The sequence below is a fragment of the Narcine bancroftii genome, chromosome 1 (genome assembly GCF_036971445.1).
Source record: "Narcine bancroftii isolate sNarBan1 chromosome 1, sNarBan1.hap1, whole genome shotgun sequence".
Classification (NCBI taxonomy): Eukaryota; Metazoa; Chordata; class Chondrichthyes; order Torpediniformes; family Narcinidae; genus Narcine; species Narcine bancroftii.
This window is the reverse complement of record NC_091469.1, coordinates 240,345,852-240,362,183: the sequence shown is the minus strand read 5'-3', so window position 1 is coordinate 240,362,183 and position 16,332 is coordinate 240,345,852. Positions and strand designations below refer to the sequence as shown.

At 42.1% G+C, this 16,332-nt stretch overlaps 1 protein-coding gene across 11 annotated transcripts in view; it reads left to right on the top strand.

Annotated features, from left to right (window-relative positions):
• The window catches only part of srfbp1 (serum response factor binding protein 1), a 233,650-nt gene that overhangs the window by 203,046 nt on the left and 14,272 nt on the right, over positions 1 to 16,332 (top strand). For all 11 annotated transcript variants that reach the window (XM_069893689.1, XM_069893760.1, XM_069893755.1 and 8 more), the window contains one exon: positions 11,797 to 11,878. In XM_069893689.1, coding sequence (XP_069749790.1) covers positions 11,797 to 11,878 — 82 coding nt within the window. The remainder of the gene's footprint in view (positions 1 to 11,796; positions 11,879 to 16,332) is intronic.

The following is a 16,332-nucleotide window of genomic DNA, read 5'->3' as shown; positions in this document are numbered from 1 at the left end:
TACCATTAGTCTAATATTTTAATTTAGTTGACAGAGTAGAAGTATTTGCAAACATGAGATCTTTTGAAGAAATTGACATCAGTCCAGCACTTCACAACCTGGCAGGAAAATATTAAATTATGTTTAATGCTAAATGCAAAAAAGTGCCTATTAGTATTAAAATAATAACTGTGGTTTCCTATTAGTGATCATTAAGTGCAGACGGAAAATGGTTTGCCTGTGTGAGCAGACGAGACAATGAAAGTGTTGTTGAATTGTATAGCAGCAGTTGCCAAGACAAACAAAATGTTGGAGTGCATGTCGGTTGACTGAGCAATGAGTCCAAGAAACAGCAAATTGTTAAACAGTTTTTAGCTGAGTGCTAAACTGTACTTACAGGTTTGTTACAAGGAAAGTAATCTGCAAACAAAAACATAAAACATTGAGTAAAGAAGGCAGAGGAGTGAACTAACAGGGGTCTTTTACATTATTAGACTTTTTATGGAGTGGATACAGAGAGAATTCCATTCGTGGGGAAGAGACTCTGGACCAGAAAGAAGTGAAGTGCTTTAAGACCTGTATGGGGGAATCAAGGTATAAATGGATTGGACATCCATCGTGAAAACAAAGCGGTCCAGTCAAGGAATGTGAAGTCACTGAAGAGATGGAGGACACTTTGCTTCTTTCTGGACCAGAGACCCAACCAGTCACCCTCTACCACCACCCTCCTAAAAACGGCAGAACTCATCCCCACTTTAAACAACTTCTCTTTATGACTCATCTCACTGCCTGCAAATCAAAGGTGTAGTCATGGATGCCTGCACGGGTCCCAGCTGTGCATGCCTATTTGAGGGCTTAGTGGAGCAATCCATGCTATAAGCCTCCCTCAACTCTTCCTCTGTTATATTTATGACTACTTTGTGGCTCCCTCATGCACCCATGATGAGCTTGGAAACTTCATTCACTTTGCTGCCAACTTCCACCCCGATCTCAAATTCACAGAGTCAATCTCAAATAACACTCTTCCCGTTATAGATCTCTCTGTCTCCATCTTGGGAGACAAGCTTCCCACAACTACATGACAACACTTCCTCACACCCTGTCCCCTGCAAGGATTCTATTCCCTTTTCACAATTTCTCTGTCTCTGCCACACCTCTTCCCAATGAGTTCAGATTTTGTGAAATGTCTGCCTTTTTTCACAAACGTGGCTTCCCTTCCACCACCATCAACTCATCCACATCTCCTCCATTTCCTGCTCATCTGCCCTGGCCCCCTCTTCCCCAGACACAACAAACAGAATCCCCCTCCAACACATTGTCCTCCGAAATTTCCAGCACGCAACAGGATCCCACCACCAAACACATCTTCCCCTCTCCTCCCCTCTCTGCCTTCCGTAGGGACCACTCCTTCCGTGACTCCTCATGCACTTCGCCCAAGCACCTTCCCCTGTGGCTGCAACAGGTGCCTCACTTGCGCTCACACCTTCTCCTTCACCACAGTCTGGGGCTCCAAACAGGCCTTTCAAATGAAGCAACACTTCGCTTGTGTATCCACAGGATTGATTTACTGCATCTGTTTCTCCCTTTGTGGCCTTTTCTACATCGGAGAGACTGGGAGATCACTTCGATGGGCACCTCATTGGTGTGCACAGAGCGTCCACACCAATGACACGAACCTCCCATGGCCAATCATTTCAGTTCTGCATTGCATTCCCTACCCACATGTCTGTCCATGGCCTCATGTACTATCCCACCAAGACCACCTGCAAATTGGAAAAACAACAGCTGATTTTCCTTCTGGACACTCTCCAGCCGGATGGTATTAGCATTGACTTTTCTGATTTCTGCTATCCTTTCGACCTCCCTTCCCTTCCCCCAGTCATTTCTCCACTCCCTTCCCTCTCTATTCACCTAACCATCTCTCCTTCCCATGCTTGCTGTTGTGCCCTCGCTTCCTTGTCCATCTATTTGCCTTTACGACCATGCTCCTCCCACCCATGCCTCTCCCTCCCCCTTAACTTTTTATTCAGATATTTATTGACTTTTACATTTCCTGATAGAAACATAGAAGATAGGAGCAGGAGTAGGTCATTTGGCCCTTCGAGCCTGCTCCGCCATTCAATGAGATCATGGCTGATCTTAAAGTTCAGTACCCCGTCCCCGCCTTCTTTCCGTAACCCCTAATTCCCTTATACTGAAGAAATATAAATGCTTGAGCCCGAATCGTCAGTTATGTATTTTTATCTTTGCTATATAAAGGACACTGTTTGACCTGCTGAGTTTCTGCAGCATTATGCTTTCATGCAAGGATTCTATTCCCTTCTCACAATTTCTCTATCTCTGCTGCACTTGTTCTCAAGATGAGATCTTCCTGTCCAGATCACCCTCCTTCCACAAACCTGGCTTCCCCTCCACCACTCTCAACTCAGCCCTTACCCATATCTCCTCCATTTCCCACTCATCCACCCTGCCCCCCCACCCCTGCTCCTGGACATAACAAACACAGGATTTCCCTTGTTCATGCCTACCACATGAGCCTCCACATTGAACATATTATCCTCTGTAATTTCCACTATCTACATCAGGATCCCACCTCTGGACACATCTTCCCCTCTCCTCCTCTCTCTGTCTTTCTTAGGGGCAGCTTCCTCTGTGACTCCATTTGCTCATCCCTCACCACCAATTGCCCCACCCCCGGCACATTCTCCTGTAACTGCAGGAAGTGTCACACTTGCACCCATACCACCTCCCTCACTATAATTTGGGACCCCAAACTGACTTTTCCAGTGAAGCAACACTTCACTTACATATCTGCAGGGGTTATCTACTACATCTCGTGCTCCCTTTATGGTCTTCTCTACATTGGAGAAACTGGGCGTGGACTGGGAGATCACTTCGCTGAGCACCTTCGTTCTGTTCGGATCAGTGGCAGGGATCTTTCCAGTGCCTAACCACTTCAATTCCACACCCCACTCCCATGCTTACATGTCTGTCCGTCCCACCAAGACCACCCATAAATTGGAGGAACAACACTTGATTTTCCATCTGGGCACCCTCCAACCAGATGGTATTAGCATTGACTTCTCCTGTTTCGGTTAGCCTATGTTCCTTTTTTCCTCCCATCATCTTCTTTCCGACAGCTCTCCACCCCCTTCCCTCTCTATTCACAGAGACATCCCTCCTCCCCCTGCCTGCTGGTGTGCCCTCCCTCATAATACTTCCTGCCTTTGAGACCTTGCTCCTTCCCCTGCCACCATTTTGTTTAGGTCCACATTTTTTCATACCTTGACCAAGGAAGGGCTCAAGCCCAAAATGTTGGTTATGTATCTTTATCTTTGCTACATAAAGTACACACTTTGACCAGGTGAGTTTTTCCAGCCTTGCATTCTTACTTCAACTTCAGTGTCTTCAGACTTTCATGTTTTACTTCTATGCCTGTAATCCCATTTCAGAAGTTACTGAACTCAAAACATTTTATTCTTTCAGACTGGATTTGAAGAGCATTAATATTCTTAAGGTTTCTGAGGGTGAAAAATCTCAGATGCTCAGAATTAATATTTTAGGGGCTGACTTTAGTATACAGAACCCCAATAATTGTCCAATATAACAATGAGGAAGACAGAGGTTCCTATTGTCATGTATGATGTACTGAATGTCAAAATAGCTGGCCTGCAACTTGATGAGGAATATCTCAATTTAGCATACCTGCTTTGATGCCCACCTCACTGACAAAAGGCAAAGGAGGAAAAACCCAACACCCAACCCCAACCAACCAATTTTCCCCTGCAACCGCTGCAATCGTGTCTGCCTGTCCCGCATCGGACTTGTCAGCCACAAACGAGCCTGCAGCTGACGTGGACTTTTTACCCCCTCCATAAATCTTCGTCCGCGAAGCCAAGCCAAAGAAAAAAAAAGTTCTATTGTCTCAATGTCAGTTTCCAAACTGCCATACTGGGCTGTTTTTAAAAAAAAATGACCAGTTCTCTGAGAAAAAAACATTTGTCCGACAAAGGCCCAGTCCCAACCGTAGAATGTTGCAACACAGAAAAACAGGCCATTTGACCCTTCCAGTCTGTGCCAATCAATAAAACTAGTTAGTTCCACTGACCTACTCTCATTCCATAACCCTCCAGACCACTCCTATCCATGTATTTAGGGCATTTATTTTTATAACTCAAAATTGAATCTGCATTCACTATCCGCTGGCAGCTCATTCCACACTCCTACCATTATCTGAGTGAAAAACGTTCCCCTTACACCTCTCCCCTTTCAGCCTAAATCTATGACCTTTTGCATTTATCTTCCCGAATCTAAGTGGAAACATCCTACTTACATCTACTCTGTCTATACCCCTCTTAATCTTACAAACCTCTTATCAAGTCTTCATTTCAAGGAATATAGTCCTAACCTGTTTAATCTTTCCCAGTCACTCAACTCCTGAAGACCCGGCAACATCTTAGTAAATGTTCTCTACACTCTTTCAATCATATTGATATCTTTCCTCTTGCTGGGTGATCAGAGCTCCACACAATATTCTAAGTGTGGCCTCACCAATGACTTGAATAACTTCAACATAACATCCCAACTTCTATACTCAATACTTTGATTTAGAAAACCTAAGATGGCAAAATCTTTCCTTATAATCCTGTTAATGTGCCACACCACCTCCAGGGAACAGTGTATATGTATGCCAAGATCTCTTTGCTCCTCCGCACTCCTCAATGACCTACCACTTACTGTGTACATCCTACCCTGATTCGCTCTTCCCAAAGTGCAACACCTCACACTGATCTGCATTAAATTCCATCAGCCATTTACTGGCCCAATTTCCAAGCTGATCCAGATCCTTCTACAAGCTTTAAAAATCTTCGTTGTAGTCCACAACGCCTACTATCTTTCTGTCATTAGCAAACTTGCTGATCCAATGTACCATGTTATCATTAGGTCATTTATATAGATAACAAGCAATAAGGATCCTAACACAAATCCCTGAGGCACAACACATGACACAGACCTCCACTCTGAGAAGCAACCATTCACCACCAATCTCTGTTTTCTTCCACCAAGCCTATTTCAAATCTAGTTTGCAACCTGTCTTTGTATACCTAGTATCCTAACCTTCTGAACCAACTTCTCCTGTGGAACCTTGTCAAAGGCCTTACTAAAGTCCATATAAACAACATCCAAAGCCTTTCCCTCATCAACCTTCTTGATAACTTTCTCAAAAGATTCTGCAAGATTTGTTAAACATGACCTACCATGCATAAATCCATGCTGATTGTCCTTAATCAGCTGATGACAGACCAAATATCTGTATATCCTCTCTCTGAGAAATCCTTCCAATAATTGACACACAACTGACAACAGGCTCACTGGCCTATAATTGCCTGGTTTACTTTTTAAAAAGTGGGACAATATGAGCTACTCTCCAATCCTCCGGCACCTCCTCCTTGACTAAGGGCATTTTGAATATATCCTCCAGGGGCCCTTCAATTTCAGCACTTATCTCCCTCAAGGTGCAGGGTATATCATATCCAATCCAAGGGATTTGTCTATCTTTATTCATTTCAAGGCAGCAAGCCCCTCCTCCTTAAACTCCATACATTTCATGTCACTTCTATTTGTTTCCCTTCCATCCTTATTCACCGTGCCAGTTTCTTGCGTAAAAAAAATGTTCAAGATCTCCCCCATTTCATGAGGCTCCACACATAGTTGGCCACTCTGATTTTCTAGGGATCCAATTTCACATAATCGGAGTTGTACTATAATTCTGCAAGCTCTTTTTAGTATTGTCTAATATTCTATTCATGTAAGTTATGGGTCTCCAGTAAGACAAATTCTACCCAGTAGATCAAAGGAATCCACCTTACTGCCATTGGGCCAGCACTGCCTGCCAATTTGACCTGTAAAACCCAAGCAAATCAACTCAGCTTCTCCATATTTCTTATATTTTTGGAGCTCTTTTGAATTGTTTTATGTCTTGTTGCCTCTAAACTAAGGCAAAAAATCACTAACTAAATCTAAGGCAAACTTCAATATTGGTAGATATTCGTATTTTTGAGGCATATAAATGAGTAGCAGTGTTGTTTTGAACTCTATGTACATAAAAGTAATGCATGAAGCCAAGAAATTCAGGCACTCCTGTGGATTGTAAAATATAAACGGTTGCCAGATTCATCTTTTTGTTGCTAGTATAGACAGGTACATCTCAAATGCTGGGAGTTGAGCAGACTGCTATTTAGAAATCCAGACAGCAAGGCTGATACAGGATGAATCATGGTTTAATTCTTGTTACGGTAACATGGTCAGTTACTCAAGATGTTTTAACAGTCATTTAGTATTATTTCTATGATGTTATTGGCTAGTGATTGCGTTTACTTATAACTTCAAGTGAGAAATCCTTGGTATGATGATGACCAAGTTGTGGCAGGCTGGGTGAGGTCTACAGACAGTAGTTCCCATTTAACATAGTGAATGCATCGAGCGTAACCTGTCATACTTTTCATGCCATGGTTATTTAAAGTCAAATACAAAGAACAGACATGTGGAGTGTTTTCACATCCTTGAGCCATCCCAAAAGCCAAGAAATTCCTTGAAGTTCGGCCACATTATTTTGTAACCTTTCACAGTAAGAAATTAGCCCTCTAAGGTTCCATAAACAGGAAAGTGAGCCAGAGTTAATGGGCAGAAAAAATTCTTACTCATTTCAGTTGCTAAATTAGCAAAGGTCAGATCTGACACAACTCTGCACACACCAGACTTGTGGATTTAACTTGGTTGTCTTCACCTCTGTACATTCCAATATATTAAAACCAAGTGATGTGCAGGAGAGAGTGCGTCACACAATGGATAATCAGACCTATTTAGTGGCAGAGAGGAGTTTCTTCTCAGTTGATTATGGTATTAGTGAATTACAGTTTTGTCTTAAAAATCCTAGAATTTTTATTCCACAGAATATTTTGTGTGCTTTGTAATTATTTAAAAAATAATCAATATTTACCATGATAAAGCATTGAATTATTTTAAAAATAATCAATATTTACCATGATAAAGCATTGCTTGAAGTCCATCCTTATGTGTGATGGGGAAACAATATTGCTGGCCATAGGAATGCTGGTTCTGGGTGTGTGCAGTGACATGAAATGTTCATTTTTACATCACATACATAACTTTTACTTCGTGTGAACTCTGCAAATCGCTCTAAAATCAACTGGCCCTCCTCTTCTCATCACACAATCATGTCTCTCGCTTATGCCAAAAGCAAAGCCCCACCCCCAATGTGCTCCCCAACCACCCTTCCTCCCTCTCCCCAGTTGATTACCCCAACTGACTACAAACATTTAAAGAGATATTTTTACCTCCATTCTTGTGCATTCGCAGATTCTTGTACAGTACTGTATATGGAAAAATTGCAAGCCGCATTATTGTTTCTATTTTATGTGATTAATTGTCAGGGTCTGTTAGTTGAATAATTTATTGAAGTTTTAAGAAAATACAGAATATAAGACTCAATTAATATAACAATAATGCATTGAATATAAAATCATAGAAAAACAATCATAAGGTCTGAAAAAAAATAAAAAGGAAAGGAGAGTCCCTCCCCTCCCAGATTCGAAAGAAAAAGGGGCAGACAGCAGGGAATAGAGGGAGATAAAAAGAGAGAAGAAAAAGCAACAGGAGCGAGGTTCGACATCTCAGTCACATCATTTTAAAAGTATTAAATTTCTAAAAGGGAGTATACTCATGAACAAATATCAAAATAAATTATATAATCTGGGCATTTAAATAATCTAAATAAGGTGGCCAAATTTCAACGAACATACTACGTCTATTCCTAAGACGATGTAATCTTCTCAAAGGGAATACAACTTTGCACGTCCATGTTCCAGCCATCATTGTGAAGTAGGGAATTGGGCATTTCCATGTTACTGCTATATATTTCCTGGCTAATGACGATACAATTTTAATAAAAATCAGTGTCCATTTGTGGTGCTGTTTATGTAGTTCCTTCTTAAGATATAGATTTCAACACAGAGGCAGGTTTACTTGAATTATTGCATAAAACAAACATAATTTTAGTCAGGTCTGTGAGTGATTACAAATCCAGTGATTGCATCAGACCTGACATTTGCACATTTTAAATACAAATATCTTTTTTTTAATGTCTGTTTAGTTTGTGTATTTTTCCACAGTGACAAATTCCTTAAAGCATTACATACAATGAATATAGTGTCTGAAATATTTGTGGATCTGGTTCTGGATATGATGTTTGTGAATGTACAGTTCTTAATGGATTTGAAGCCTTTCCTTCATTTAGGATAAATAGTAATTCTGTGTTAACGCCAAGGTGCTTGCAGGCGACTTGTTGATAAAGAATATGTTAAGCAGAGTCATAAAAGGTTATTTGTATAAGGTGAAAAACAATAAGTTGCTAATTCTTCCCAACTAAATTGTGTGATGTTTAGATGATTCCTTAAGACAGATTGTTCAGTAATGCATCATCTGTAATGGGCAAAATGACCAGATTGAATGCAATTTCTGAGCAACTTGAGTTCGAAGGTGGGTGCAACAGTTTTAAAGGCATGTACTAGAGTTCAAGGGAAATGATTTTGTCATGGTTGTAGACTGTAGTGTCTACTTAATTGCCATAATGGGAAGTATCTTTCACCGAAAACTACTGAAATTCAGCACTCTTAGAACAATATTATGCAGTTGAACTGAACTGAACAGTTGAAGTGGCCAGGAGAAAACATAAGATAGAGAAACACAAGAGCAGCCAATGCTGGAATCTTCAGCAAACATAGAGAAGCTGGAAGGTCTCCATGGGTTAGGCAATATCCTCCGAGACAAATGGAGTCTTGAGAAAGGGTCATGACCCAAACATTAACTGTCCATTGCTCTCCATGGATGCTCCCTGACCTGCTGTCACTCAAGCTTCTACCTGCTCAAAATGCATAAAATGTGCGTGGTTGAACCCAGATGATCACAAAAAATCTACTTCCCATTTTGCTTCTGAAACCTTTCCATTTTGCTTTGTTTCGGATGTTGATGGATTATTCTATCCAATAGACTTATTTCTTGGCATCTTGAAGAACTACAATTCTTTATTACTGAACCTGTACTTTATTGAAATCAATATGATTGATACCATATAATTACAATATTCATAAATGTTACTTACACTTTGAAAATAATAACATTATTTTTTCTTCTTAAATCAACACATCCATTATTTTCAGATACATGATAAAAACTAATAATGACTGAAATAAAATTGAAATACTTCAAACTGCCCTTCAGTGCAAAGTTACCAATGCATAGAAAGTCTCACAAATTAAATAACAATCTTTTCAAATGAAATCCCAACCTGCCCAGAATTTGTAGTCAGAGTTGAGCCACCCATGCATGCAGCTGACCTACAAAGAAAGATATTCAGATCTAGACTCTGATTGGCAGGGAGGCCCTGGCTACATCTCAGAAAGACCTTTTGTTTAGAGAGTTGGGGCTGGTAGGGAGTGTAAGGTAAAACATCATGAGATGGGAATGTGTAGGGAGTTACCCTGTACAGGGCAGTAACAAGAAGGGGAGGTGTCCTTGTACTCCTGTTAGGTAAAACATCATGAGATGGGAATGTACAGGGCTGTAACAAGATGTGAATGCATCCTTGTACTTACAAGATAAGAGAGACATTGATGGATTGAGAGGCAGGAAGCTAGCAGGGAAAGGATAGCAACAGTTTTAGTCATTGGACAAGTAATGATATGATGATGTTCTAAGCACATATCCAAGGGTATAAAAAATCACCATTTTGCTGATAACGGCAGAATGCATTCTCCGACTAACATGTTTAGTCGCAAGTGTTACAATCCGGTAATAAAGAACAAAGAACCCTGATTTCGACTCAGCCTGGTGTTTGTCTCACTCATTCATGAACAAAGCAGACCTAACAGGAGATAAAAGCAGAGCTAATATAAAACATCGGTGCAACCTAAAACATTCACCATAATTCCAAACTATTAAAAATGAATTCAATGATTTAAAAATTATAAAAATATTTACATTTTGAAAACCAAAAAGAGCTGAATGATTAAATTAATTGATTAAGTATAAATTAATGTGCAATTTTCTCTTAGTAAATCAAAAATATTCCATGGAGTCGAACGCTGGCACTCAGTTGTCATTGAAGCATAATTACCAGTAACAAGCAACAAGTTTGAGGCATCTACATTTACACTAATCACAAGCTGAATGGCAATTAAATGAGGAAATTCATCTCAGAATGCCACCTAATGTTTTATAATCTATCTGCATGATCGGTGAACTGTCCATTTTTACTTAAACTTAAAAAGGCATTATAGAAATGAATTATTTCATTGTGCTTGAAACATGCAGATTGAGAGTTCACAGACATTTTCAATCTCTCATTGCTGCAGTCAGAGTTTGCCACCTGATTCAAGAGGGAGGGCATCAATCAGATACTGGTGCCCAAGAAGAGTAGAGCGAGCTCCCTCAGTGACTTATCTGGAAACATCTGCTGTGATAAAGTGTTTTGAGAGGTTGATCATGGGCACAATGAACTCGTAGCTAAGTAAAGATCTGAACCCAACACAATTACACCACAGCAGATGCAATCTCACAGGCTCTCCACTCACCTCTGGATTATCTAGACAACGGCAACATGAACATCAGGCTGTTTTTCATTGAGTATAGCTCAGCTTTCAATGCCATCGTACCCTCAACACTGGTCAGCAAGCTTCAAAACCTGAGCCTCTTCACATCCCTCTGCGACTGGATACTTGAATTCCTCATCGGAAGGCCACGGTCAATATGAATTGGAAACAACGTCTCCTCCTCACTGACAATACAGGTGCACCTCAAAAATGCGAGCTTAGCCCACTGCTCTATGCTCAAGGCTGTGTTGTTAGGCACAGTTCAAATGCCATCTACAAACTTACCGATGACACCATATCAGCAGAATCACAGATGACAATGAGGAAGTGTACAGGAGTGAGATAGATCATTATTACAACATCCACCCTGAACTCAGCGTTAACAACACTAAGGAATAGATTGTGGAGATTAGGAAGGGGAAACCAGGAGAACACAAAGCAGTCCTCCGAGGGGTCAGCAGTGGAAAGGATGAATAATTTCAAATTCCTGTGCATCCACATCTCTGATCTACCCTAGGGCCTCTATGTCAATGCAGTCATGAAGAGGGTTCACCAGTGGCTATACTTCATTTAAAGAGATTTGTTATGACTACAGAGATACCACAAAGTACAATTTCAATTTTGTTTTTAGCATTGATAAAACCTCATTAGTATTATCAACATTATTGACTATTTTGTCCAAACTCCTTAAATTGACCATGTTGGCCATGTTCTCTATTTTTAATTTGTGGCTATTTGCTTCTATTAAGTAATCGACTGTAATTTATTATTGCCCTCTATAAATTTCAAAGGTAAACCTTAAGAACCAGCATTCTTATTCAGACTTTTGACGATGGCATGAAACTGTCAAAACTATTGCTTTCTTTTGGTACTGTTAAAAATGATGATGTGAATTACTCCCTTGACTGCTTCTGAAGCATATTGGGAAGTATAATTTGCATATTTATTGACAACCCATGAAGATGCTGCTACATCAGAGGCTGATTAAGCAAAGGTTTCTTTCTTTGTTGCAGTGAAGGAAGGTGTTGTAACGAAGAGACCTTTTTTCAATGATTACATGTCTGTTTTTACTTGTTTGTGCTGTCTTGATTAATACCTTCAATATTAACTGTGTATTAATCATTGTATTTGTTGTTTGAAACTACAGCCTTCCTCCAGTACAGAGGAACGAGCAGTTGCAAGGATTGCGTCACATCCACTTGTGTCCAAAAAAATCGCAGCTATTAAAGGTAAAATAAAGATTATTGTAAAATCAAAATAATGGAGAAAGACTTCTGTATTCATGATGTATTGTTGTCACCCATGAAACAGATTTGCTAACAATGAGGGTACTCTCTGCTCTTTAGAAGTTAAATTTTTTTTTTAAATTCCTATCTATAATGGCCACATTTTAAAAACAATGTTAGCTCAGAATTAAGCTTCATGAATGTGAGGTTTTAGATACTGTTGGGGGGAATGATCTACCAGGGACAAGTCAAGATGGTCATGTCTCCAGCACAGAGGCTGGCCCCAGCTCAGAAGGTAAGTGGGGAAAGAGGAGAGCTATAATAATTGGGGACTCATTAGTTAGGAGAGCAGATAGGAGGTTCTGTGAATGAGATCTAGGCTCCCGGATGGTAAGTTGCCTCCCAGGTGCAGGTCAGGGGTGTCTCTGATCAAGTTCATAGCATTCAGGAGGGGGAAGGTGAGTAACCAGATGTCATGGTCCATGTGGGGACCAATGACATCGATAGGAGTAGGGATGAGGTTTTGACGAGGGAATATTGGGAGTTGGGAAAGAAGTTGAAATGCAGGATCTCAAGGGTGGTAATTTCAGGATTGCTGCATATACCACGTGCCAGACAGGGGAGGAATAGGAAGTTGTGGCTGAAGAGTTGGCGCAGGGGACAGGGGTTCAGATTTATGAATCATGGGATCTCTTCTGGGGAAGGTGTGAGCTGTGCAAAAAGGGTGGGCTGCACCTAAATTGGAGGGGGACCGATATCCTTGTGATCAGGTATGCCAGAGCTGTGGCAGTGGGATGGGAATCAGAATGAGAGGAGGTTGGGGAGGTCCTATTTGTTTGTCAATATTCACGAGAGAAAATTACCTTGATTACGGTGATGTGGAAATTGAGACCTGGACAATGTGAAGATTAAAGAAGTGGAAGTGTTGGATCTTCTTAAAAACATCAAGATTGATAAGTCCACGGGGCCGGATGAGATATGCCCCAGGTTGCTTTTAGAAGTGAGAAAAGATAGCTGGGGCAGTGGCTATAATCTTTGCATCCTCTTTGGCCACAGGGGAGGTGCCAGAGAATTGGAGAATGGAAAATGTAATCAACTTGTTTTAAAAAAATGTAATAGGGAGAATCCTGGGAATTACAGACCGGTGAGTCTTACATCAGTGGTGTGCAAACTGTTGGAGAGGATTGTTAGGGATAGGATCTATGAGCATTTGGCAAAGCCCATTCTACTCAAGGATAGTCAGCATGGCTTTGGGAGGGGAAGGTCGTGCCTCACGAGTTTAATTGAGTTTTTTGAGGAGGTAACAAAAGAAATTGTTGAGGGTGGGGTGGTAGATGTGGTCTACATGGATTTTAGCAAGACATTTGACCAGGTCCCCCACGAGATACTCATCCAGAAAGTCATGAGGCACCAATTAGTGGAAGCTTGGCTGTGTGGATAAAAAAACTGGCTTGTAGCAGAGAATAGTAGTGGAAGGAAAGTATTTTGCTTGGAAGTCAGTAACTAGTGGAGTACCACAAGGATTTGTTTTGGACCCCTGCTCTTTGTGATTTTTATAGATGACCTGGATGAAGAGGCGAAAGGATGGGTCAGCAAGTTTGTGGATGACATGAAGGTTGGAGGATTTGTGGGTGGAGCTGAAGGTTGTCGAAGGTTACAAGAGGATATAGACAGGATGCAGAGTTGGGCAGAAAAGTGGCAGATGGAGTTCAATCCGGATAAGTGTGAGGTGATGCACTCTGTAAGGACAAACCAGAAGGCTGAATATAGGGTTAATGGTTGGTTACTTAAGAGTCTGGGAAACTAGAGGGATCTTGGGGTCCAAATCCATACATCCATCAAGTTTGCCACACAGGTTGATAGGATAGTTAATAAGGCCTATTAATGCTGGTCTTCATTAATAGGGGGATTGAATTCAGGAGTAGAGAGGTCATGTTACAACTCTTCAAATCTCTGGTGAGACCACACTTAAGAGTATTATGTTCAGTTCTGGTCACCTCATTATAGGAAGGATGTGGAAGCTATGGAGAGGGTGGAAAGGAGATTTACCAGGATGTTGGCAGATTTGGAAAATAAGTTTTATGAGACAAGGTTAACAGAGGTGGGGCTTTTCCCTTTGGAGTGTAGAAGAATGAGAAGAGATTTGATAGAGGTCTACAAGATTATGGGAGGCATAGATAAGGTGGGACAGCCAGCACCTGTTTCCCAGGGGAAGATCAGCAAACACCAGAGGAGATGAGTGCAAAGTTAAGGGAAGTAAGTTTATGGGAGACATCAGGATTAATTATTTTGTACACATGAAGTTGTGAGTGCCTGGAATGCCTTACCATGGATGGTGGTGGAGGCTGAAACATTGGGGGCATTTAAGAGCCTCTTAGACAGACACCTGGATGAAAGAAAAACAGAGGGTTCATGGGGTAGGGAGGGTTTAGAACTTTTTTTTAAGGAAGGCATATATGGGTCTGCACAACATCGAGGACCAAAGGGCCTGTGCCAGTGTTTCCTCTAAACTGTGCTTGTGTGCGCACCCAAAAGAAATCAATGAGTGCACACTAGAGCACGTGCACATGGAACGTTTGTGTGCGCATACGAGCACACGGAACGTTTGTGTGCGCATACGTGCACACAGCTTAGAGGGACACTGGCCTGTACTGTGTCATATTGTTCTATGTTAATGATCAGGATGGCAATGATAAAGACTTGTGGGCAGAAGAACCCAAGTGAGTATGATTTGGCAGAATGCTAACAAGCACTTTTTTACTTCTTATCTTGGCCATGGTTTTCAAAATAGTTGCAGGAAGAATCATTTTGGAAACTTGCTCATGTACCTCTGAACAGTGCCAGTAGAAACCTTCATGCATTTCAATCGCCCAACTACAATTGGTGCATACTTTGAAAGGGCATTTAAAAAATGGACTTTGATTATATCTGTATTTCACTTCTTCGATTGATGAAAGCTTTGTGATGCACATCTCACATATTACAGTAAGAAGATTGTGAAATTCTCGTATGTTTCCAACAGTGCGACAGTAATGTAATGGCCTGAAAAGCAGTTTGGGACCTTTGAAGCATTCTAAGGAAATGTTTCTTTTTTAATCTATATTTGAATTAAATATCATCAAAACTCCTAATTTAAAATGGCACAAGACCAGACATAGTCTGTTTCTTCCCATTTAGGGACATGCCCAAATATGCCCTGTTAACAACTGTAGTTTTGTAGCGGCTGCTGCACACACAGAAACACACAACTGAACATGGTGGAGGTTTCAATTGAACTGTTTATTTGAATTTCGTGCGCGCCCCTTTAAGGCCAACAGGAGTTCCGCGCAGCAGTGATGTCTTCTCGTGGCCCAGGGAACAAGCTGTGGCCTAAGCCACGAGGCAATGAGCAAGCCTTGAAGGCGCCATCTTCCTGCAGCTGCCAGTGGGGCTGCAGTACCAGTGGGGCTGGATCGCTCACAGAGATGTGCGCCGCCACACAAACCCCCCCCAAAACTGGCTTACGCATCCCGCCGCATGGGCGGCCAACCCCTCTGTTTAAGTTGGGCCATCTTTATGGGTTGGTCTAAGTCCACGTGCACCAGCTTCAGTCGGTCGACTGTGAACAGTTGCTCCTTGCTCCCAATGTCCAGGATGAAAGTCTTTCCCGACACTCGTACAGGTGCTGCAGGGGGGTCGGGTGCAGACGATGCCAGGCAAACACGAATTCTGCTGAGGCCAGCTCTTTGGGGATTTCGCCGGGTGCTTGCCGTGATGGGTCATTCAGCGGTGGGGGTGCCAGTGAGGTGAGTCTGTTGCGGAGGTCCGTGAGAAGGGTTGGGATCTTACCTCTGGATTCTGCGCCTGCTCCGAAAAACTCCCCTGGCAGCGACAGCGGTGCACCGTAGACGAGTTCCGTGGGCGAAGCCTGGAGGTCTTCTTTCAGAGCTGTTCGAATGCCAAGTAGGATGGTGCAGGATTTGAGGAAAGTCAGGGACAGCATGCTCAACTCTGCTCTAGTGTCCACCAGGAAACGCCGTACTTTGGTCTTGTATGAGGTTGTTTGTGTGGCCAGCCATCGCAGTCATCAGCGACGGTTGGCCTGCTTGTTTCCCTCGTACGAGCAGGGTTGGCGGCACTTGGGGGCTTGGGCTCCCCTGCATTGGTGGTTGAAACACCAGGTGGATTGGTGCTCCTCCGTCTTCTGTCTGGGGGAGGGCTGTGGTCTGGTGGGTCCAGGACGGGCGACCTGGTTCATGGCAGCCTCGTTCTCTCGATTAGATAGCAACAACATGTCACTTTGGTGCGGGCTGTGATCTTCCTGGGGTCTGAGAAGTCCTCATCTGCTAGTAGGAGCTGGATGTCTTCTGGCATCTGTTCCAGGTAGGCTTGCTCAAGCATCAGGCAGGGTTTGTGACCACGTACCAGTGCGAGCATTTCATCCATAAAGGTGGACAGGGCTCTGTCTCCCAAGCCAT